This window comes from Nematolebias whitei, chromosome 13 (genome assembly GCF_014905685.2).
Source record: "Nematolebias whitei isolate Nwh7 chromosome 13, NemWhi1, whole genome shotgun sequence".
NCBI lineage: Eukaryota > Metazoa > Chordata > Actinopteri > Cyprinodontiformes > Rivulidae > Nematolebias > Nematolebias whitei.
Window position 1 is genome coordinate 16,637,954 of NC_056510.1, and position 9,014 is coordinate 16,646,967.

The following is a 9,014-nucleotide window of genomic DNA, read 5'->3' on the forward strand; positions in this document are numbered from 1 at the left end:
TATATATATATATATATACAGAGAGAGAGAGAGAGAGAGAGAGAGATTTAACAAAGTCTCTAAATGACTACAAACAGTGCACTTATTTAACCCAAAAATTGATCCTTGAAGGAAGTCACTTCCATAATAATTGTGCATAAGTTCACTTGAAGAACAGGGTGTCATCTAGGAGACTTACAACGTAGACATAATGAGGAAGAAGTGATACAGTGGGTGTAATTTGAAAAAAAAAAAAAAAAAAGATGGAAGTATGTGTTAAAAATGAACATGTTGTATATTATTCTTAAACGTGTAACTCTGATAAATTTGCTCATTAGCACAGCTCTCATGACAGATTATATCATTAATAATCTAAGGCTGTGATGGTGGACATGTTCAGAGGAATGCTGCCTCAGAGAGGAGCCACGCCACTTGCAAGAGTCTTAAAAGCCATGCAAGACCCGGTGCAACTGCAAGCACTCATTCATGAAAAGGATATTAAACCAATATGAATTAAAATATGACAAGTTTTACGAGCACCATATTTTTTTCTTCTTTCGGCTGCTTCCTTCTTCAGGGGTCGCCACAGCGAACTAACTCGCATGAAGGCTTGGCAATTATTTTTATGCCGAATGCCCTTCCATACGCAACCACAAATCACCGAGCTACCACAGCCCTCTGTGTGGAGCAGAGAGCTGCCAACTAGGGTGACCGGGGGACAGATGGTGGGGGTTAAGGGCCTTGCTCAAGGGTCCAGAGTGGGGCAAATGAGGGTGGAGGCAGGTGTGGGTGCTTCACCTTTCCCACATGTGAATAATATAATTTATTCTTCTTGTCATTTAGACAGGATCATTGCAGATGACACCATTTATTTGCACAGCAGCCTCAGTGTCTTCATCTTATTAAGTGTGGCCTCTGTTTGTCATCAGCATGTGTTGCCAATCATTGAAAACACTAAATATATCATTGACAAACAATACCACAGTTAAATGGTAAATAATGCAGGATCATTTGTGCTCTTTATAAATTATACATTTCTTCACGTTGACAGCTGTTCACAGTAGACATGTACTTATCGGTACTAGTGTATAATGTAAAAACAATCTTTGCTTTTTTTTCCCCCTCATCTCACAAAAATAATTTGATTATGTTCATTGAAAGGAAAGTTTTGTGTTAGTATAGAAAGTTCTTCAGCATGGCACAACTTATTGCAACTTCCTATCTTTTCATAAAACAGCACTGTGCGTTGTGTGATAAGTGTGTTCCAAATTTAGATTATAATTTAATATTTCTTTTGGAAACTTGAAGGAGAACTGCAAGCTTCTAATATAGCCAAAAACAGCAACACAATTATTTGTATAAGATATTAAATCTGAGACTCCATGTGTCACTAAGACATTTTGATTTTGCTTCTCTCTTTATTCCACCCATTACCTCGTTCTTTGGGTATGACAGTTTTATCAGCTGTGATAAAAATGCAGCGTGTTTTGATATATATTTAAGATTTATATAGTGGTATTTCACAAACCACAAATAACAGTGAATATCTTCTCAAATGTATCCATGTCTAGTCATGCAATAAAAACAGTCTGTAGTGAATAAATTGCAGAATAAAAAAAAAATGTTTCTGAGGCTGAGTGATAGATGGGAATTTTAGCCTTGTTTGAGAGATGCATTGTCTGAAATGTGGTGAATTTGCATTTTACTATTGATGTCTTAGAGGTTTTAAAACAGAGACGAAGACCAATAATAAAAGTATATCAACAGGTAATGCTGACACCTGTGATAAAGCTAATAATGCACTTCTACATCAACCATCAAGGAACACTGAGCTTCTTGCGCCTTCATTTTCTTCCACAAAAGCCAAGAAGGACCATGAATTATTAACCTGGGTTACTCAGAGATGCTGGAGATCCTCTGGCACAGTGATACACTATTTACCAACTATCTTACCATCCTGCAGTGTTTAAGCCAAGACACTAAAGACAAAATTATATTTTTTAAGCTATTTTTTTCTTAGCATCTATCAATAATTGGTTTTATTTTTGTGGGCTAAATCACAATTTCGCCCACAAAAATAAAAAAAAATATATATATATATATATATATACATACATACATACAAACAAATAATTTATTACACCTGCAGCAAATAAGCTAGGGCCCCTGGTTTATCATCGCACAAGTAAACACACAAAAAACCATCAGTGCAGACTCTCAAACCAAAAAATGAAGGAGCATGAAAGACAAAAATAACCAAAAAAAAGTCTTACCTTGGCAATTTGGACACACCAGTTGAGCAACAGCTGTGATCCGATGTTGTCCTTGTGTTCATGAACGTAGTCAAGCAGGCAGCCATGTGGCATGAGTTGTGTCACCAGCTGGATTGTGGGACTGAGGCAGACGCCCAGAAGTCGGACCAGGTGAGGGTGCTCCATGCTAGCCATAATCAAAGCCTCCTGGAAATATCAGATTTACACTCAGGCATGTGGGGTCAAATGTTTAAGTATATTAAATGATAAAAAACAAAAAACTTAATTAATAACAAATATATTAGAAATACAGTGTAACAATTTACTTATAAACTAAAATGAACAAGTGCATATATTAACCCTGCATGGAAAGTTGCTAAACAACCAACAACAAAAAAATGATTTGCTTTTTATTTCATTAATTTATTGATGTAATGAAGGGGAATCAAGTCATTATTAAAATATTAGTTAGTTTTATTTTTTTAAATATATATATTAATTTATTCCTTATTAAAAAATAAATCCATCTAATCCTGTATTGCTTACTTGTGGGACAGTTGATATATATATAGACAAGAAAGTACTCTCAAACCATCAACCCCACACCAATTAACTGTTTTAGGATATTTGCTATTTTGTTAACAGTACTGCTGAACCTTTTAATACAATTAATAATATGTTTGCCACTCTTTGAATCACTAACATGGATGTTTATCTGTTTGCATATTCAAAACTAAAAAGTGTGCAGTCCTTGCTTTGGATGTGTCAAATTGTGCTTAGGTAGTTTTCTCATCAAAGGACAATTTTCCAACAATCTTTATATTTCCTCAGAGTTCATCATAACTAAAAGTGAAATTGGAAAGCCAGAGATCATAAAACCTCTTTTTTTCATTTTAAGGATGAAGTTTTTCTTGAAAAGAGCAGCAAGGTTCCAGTCCAGTCAGAAACAAATGAATTATTTTTAAAACAAAGTTCAAAATGATTCACTACTTCACAACTCGGTTTTCTTAGTAGTAAGGATATAGTAAACATTGCAGGGGGAGATTGCTCAGGAAAATTTATCTCTGCCTGGTAATGCAGCAGGAGATCATTTCTTTCCAGTTCTGTACTTTACATAGCGTTTCACTTTTATAAATGTTAGCAATAAACATGTTGCCGTAGATTTAAAGAATGCACATTTCTGGTCTGCAATACTGCACTTGATCAGAGCATTATATATACTGCAGCATGTGCTTATCATTCAATTGGAACACTACAAAAAGCAGATGTAGATCTAGTAATAAATGGATGTAATGCTCCAGACTCACACAGATCCACAAATATACACACACACAAAACATGGTGGCTACAAGTGTTTAAACCTAATGTGATAATTCATCATGAGATGGATAGCTATGGAGCAAAATATACCGGACAGCTGGAGGGTGGTTGTTATGTGTACACTGGGAACAGAGAGATTAATTTGTAAAGCTCTGCTGAACAGTGACAAAAAACTAGTTGTTTTATAGTTTTGAATTTACAGGGACTGCTTACAACTCACATCCACGCAAACAGATATGTCTAATTACACAGATGCAGTGCAAATGATGGTAGAGCCATTTCAAAATCTGCACGAGGCAGCATTATTCTGTTTGTAAACTTTTTTTGGACTACTTTATGTGTAGTAAAACATTATTAATATCTGGATATTTTTCCAAACAACATTCTGTGAAATTGATGAAAGACCACTTTCCTTTTTCTTAATCTAAAGCAAATCTTTTTTTTTTTTTTTTTCATTTTTCCCACAAAATGTCCTTTAAAACAACCAAAATATATTTGAGAAATTGATGTGATGTTTTTGAAGTAGTAGCATATACTGTATTTAAAACTTCAAAGTTAATTCTCAATAATCGAGGTAGAACATCCAACAAAGGTCAGTCAGGTCATCTGGACGGTTTCTCAGTTTATTATGACTCCTCGGACTGATGAAGTCCTTTGGATGATAGACAAAATGTCTCAACAAAAAACAAAAACATCTAGATAACTTGACTGAACTTTGTTAGATTTTCTACCTGGATTATTGAGCATGAACTTTGATGATTTGAACCACTATGGTTGCCTCAGAGGGGGAGCCCAAGAAACCATCTTATCACCAGCAAACTTGTTGGTCCACTCCTCGGACTGATGAAGGCCTTTCGATGAAGGACAAACCATTTCAACAACAAAAATAAAAAGAAACCATCCAGATGACCTGACTGAACTTTTTTTTGTATTTAAAACTATTTTTTGATACTCTTTTAAAAGAAATACACCTAATTGTGGTACATGCCAATGCTTACCTGTTAATTTGTAATTAATTAACTAGACTCTGAAAAGCTGTACTGTGTACACTAACAGATAAATAAAAGTGTAAAAAATAAAAATAAAAAAACACTTACACTGTGCTTAATTAAAACAACATTAAACATTTTGTTTTAAGGACAGACTCACCCTGCTGCAGGCAAAAAAAGCCTTGAGGAGAAATTTCTCTTTCAAGCAGAAAAACGTTGTATTGACCTTCTTTTCTTGTGGCCACTTGTGTTTATGGCATACACTTTAATGCACATGCTTAATGCACACATGTGCACACCAAATCTAGCATATTTCACTGCCCTGTTGTCTTTCCAAGTATATGTACCTCTCATTTTGTTGATGCACATTTTATTGCAGGTTAAAACTAAATATGTATTTTCTTTATGTGCTCCATAGTTTAAATTGCACACAGGAATACCCATAGGTGCAAACTAAGAGTTCAAAGATGAATTGTGTCGTTCTTCAAATAGTGTGAAGGGAATGTGCCCCCGCAGCAAAAAAGGTCACCCCTCGCAATTCCCAGCTGTGTCGTAACGGACGGGCAAAGGAAATAAACAGCAACCTGATTTCCCTTTTCAATCACCACTGATGGTTCCAGGATCACAAGCTCCGCTACAAACAGTTAAGTAAAAATACGAAAGGAAACATAAAAAGATAATGAACTGTATCCGGTAAAACCTAACATATAGAGAAACCTGCTCATATGCATTAACGAGTTTATACAAACATTTTTACTGAACAACTTTTATTTACCTGATAAATGTAACATAAGTACCTGACCTGCACAATACAGAACATTTGCTTATTTTATTTATTATTTCTGTGAGCACCTAATATAAAGTAAAAAGCTATAATAAACAAAACAGCAGAGAAGATGGTGAAGCAGTTCATCTTGGCATTTAGATCATGAACAATGGGCCAATTGTTGTGTTTTATGTCATAAACATTATAGATGTTAAACATATTATGTCCAGTGTTTTGATATATTTCTTAGTGACAGAAATCTACACCTTGACACAAATCACTGCAGAGATCTGCTGTGATTTTGCCAGTTGGGGAACGGCATCCCTCTCTCACACCATTCCTTAAATCACACACACACAAAAAAAACCTTAAGGCAGATAAAAAAAATTACCACGGATGAAGGCTATATGTCCACATTTAACCTTCATCTGTGTCAGGTACACACATCCAAGGTTCTGATTGTCGAATGAGATCCCAAAGCACACAGAAGGTAATATTAAAGACACAAGGGAAATTCATCAAAGACATCCTGATAAAAATAGAAATGCTAACACACCAGGACTCTTCCTTTTAGACTGTCAAACTAAGTGCAAAACATGAGTGCAAGTGGGTCGCTTTTAATGTGTGTGTGTCTGTGTGTGTTGATGAGAGTTATTTCATCTGCATTGCATCATTACAGTGTAATAATTTAGATTTTTTGCTCTGTTCCTTTTGAGATGAGCCAAGCTGTGAATGTTTTATAAATGGAGCCTTGTTCCTTGTGCTGGAAACCAAATGTATGATGTGTGTGTACGTCTACATAGGCAAGGGCTGATAGGAATCTATAGGATTCCAAGATTTGTTCTCAAGAGACTCACTTAACCACCAAACTGTTATTTTAGTCAAATTTCTATTCAACGGAAAACGTTTTCTGGTACCTGCTTTGTCATAATGTTGTGTTAGTGTTTTATTTTTAATGTGTTAATATTCTACAGGTGCATATTGTTGTCGTATACTGTTATATTTCCATGGCTAAAAGTTTCATAGCTTAAAAATAAATATTTAAAGAAATTTGCATTACCTCATTATATGGTGATTTCCACCTTAACAAATGTTGAAATATCAAATGCTAGATTAATGTTGTGTAAAACTGAAAATGCATAATCTCTTCTAGGAATACAGGATCTATAATTTTTTTGAAGATACTCACATCCATGAACTCCACATTCGCCTTAGGTCCAGTGGCCTCATTAAGGATTTTGATGGCTACAGGTATTTTCACAGTTTCACCCTCTGGGACCCAAATACCCTAAAGACATACAAATATAAAGGGATTACATTTTTTTTACACTTATGACAAACAAAGCTCCAACTTGCAGAAATTGTGATAAAATAAACATGTTATTGATTTTAAAGGAACAAGAGGAATCTCATTTAGAAATTTAGATTTGTATCCCCCCCCCCCCCCCCCCCTTTCTATTTATATATTTTCACCAGCAGAGTTAAAGAATGGCCTGCAGCATGCATGCAAATAATAATTTTGCTGTTCAAGAATAGCTGTAGTAAAATTATTTGATCATTTAGAGCTGATTGATTTCAGGTGTGATCAAAACAATTTAGAAATCAAAGCTTTAAAATGATGAGTGAAAACAGGAGCCTCTTATAAAATGAATAAGTAAAACGTTTATGTTTAGGACTTCTTTAAACTGATTTTTTTTTTTTTTTTTTGGTAAATAGCGCTTATGTTAGATAAAATCTGGTTATTTTGGTGTATTTTTTTAAATCTCTTTTTTTTTTCTAATTCTTCTTTCAGCTGCTCCCTTCTTTAGGGGTCGCCAGAGTGAACGAACTCACAACAAAATTGGCACTTGTTTCATACTGGATGTTCCTGATGCAACCACTGATCACCGTGCTGCTACCACAGCCCACGTGTAGATCAGAGGACGGTCATCCAAGGCAGCTCAGGAAGCAGATGGGGGGTGGGGGTGGGGCTGGGGGTTAGGGGCCTTGCTCAAGGGACCATAGTGGGGTAAATGAAGGATTAGGTAACTGTGGGTGTTTCACCTTTCCCACCCAAATTTTTGTCAGTCTGGAGATTTGAACCTGCAACCCCTCCCCAATCACAGGCTTGCCTTGTCTAACCTACGCACCCACACACCATATTATAATAGTTTTTTTTTTGTTTTTTTTTCTATGTGAACAATTATTCAGTGCTTTTCATGTAATCTTGATGCTGGCTATAAAAAAAATGGTTTTGTTTCTGTTGTATTTGTTTTCTATAAGAAATGGTTAATTTGAATAATGTTGGGTTTGTTGTAGCCTGAGCTGCTTTTATTGGTCAACCAGTTTCCAGTGTATCCACTTTAGTTTTAGTAAATCTATTTTTATTTAATTTCAATTTTTTAATCAACGTCAGCAGAATAGAGTAACAGTTTTGGTTTTTACCTCTTTTTTTTTTTTTTCCTTATGCTGGTCCAGGTTTTTCTTGTTTTGGTTTATTTTAAATCTGTAGTACTTATAGGTGTTACTGAACACTTTCATCCCTCCTCTTCCCTTCACCCTCACACACATGCTTTGTTAGTCTTATGAAGTAATAACAATGTAAAATACGTATTTTTGATTAATTCAGAAAATAAGCAATAACTTTTTTTTATTTTAATAAAACCATGTTTGTCTAATTACAGCTGTTTTACTGCTGAACCCAGTGTTGCACTGGTGATGACCTCAGCTAATGCTTGTTTCATTGACCCCTCAGGGATTTTAATGTCAGATCTAACTTATTCTTTTCATTTAAAGCCCCATCGCTTCTCATCACACATTCAGTAATAATGAATGTGAAACTCATCTCTTCACCCCATGATTTGCTGTATAACAAGAACATTAAGGCTTTATATATATGACTTAACAGTCATACATGAGCCTGCATGCAAAGACATATGTATTCATGTGTGACTAAAACCAGGGTCAGACAATAAATCTGCGTATGAGGTGCTGGTAAAAACTACCGGAGACAAATAATGTGTAGACAGTTCCCTGAAGGTATGGAATGAGGTGCCTGAGGAAACCAGGTCAGCAGAATGTGTGACCGCTTACACCAACAAGTCCACACAAATGGACATTTTACTTCCTACCACCTTAAATGTCTGTCAGTTATACCAAACCAGACAGTAACCAAAAGTCTGAAGTCATGTTAGAAAAATTTAAAATAAAAAATATTCATAAAAGTCATTTATTAGGTAGCATCAACTGTTTTAGACCTCTTTTTTTTTTCTGGTTGTAAATCAACAGTTTAAAAGCAGTTTCTCACCATAATATTTCTGGTAGGTGATCAGGAATGATACATTTGGAATCAAATAAAGCAACGACTACATAAAAGAAAGAACAAAAAAAAGCATTATCATATTAAGCATACGGTTACACCCTACTGTTTTACATTATTAGCATGTAGGGTTTACCTTAGATCTTTTAGCTTACTGTTTGGCATTTCTTTAATCATATATCTTGGTGTGCGTCTTAGATCCTTATTTACTGTTTCATTTTATACTTTTTACTTTGCTACTTCGGGGTGTTACTGTGACCCTGTGTATATAATTTCATTCCACTTCATGTACCACATGCGATGGAAACTACTATAAATTTGATAGGAACTTGACTTGAACTTAAGTATAAAAAAAATACATATATATATATACACATGTATATATATATATATATATATATATATATATA

At 34.8% G+C, this 9,014-nt stretch overlaps 1 protein-coding gene across 1 annotated transcript in view; it reads right to left on the bottom strand.

Moving 5' to 3' along the window:
- Positions 1-9,014, bottom strand: part of erbb4b (erb-b2 receptor tyrosine kinase 4b) — a 161,424-nt gene that overhangs the window by 43,270 nt on the left and 109,140 nt on the right. Inside the window, exons 15-16 of the mRNA XM_037686139.1 lie at positions 6,496-6,594; positions 2,253-2,438 (exon numbers count right to left, since the gene is read on the bottom strand). Coding sequence (XP_037542067.1) covers positions 2,253-2,438; positions 6,496-6,594 — 285 coding nt within the window. The remainder of the gene's footprint in view (positions 1-2,252; positions 2,439-6,495; positions 6,595-9,014) is intronic.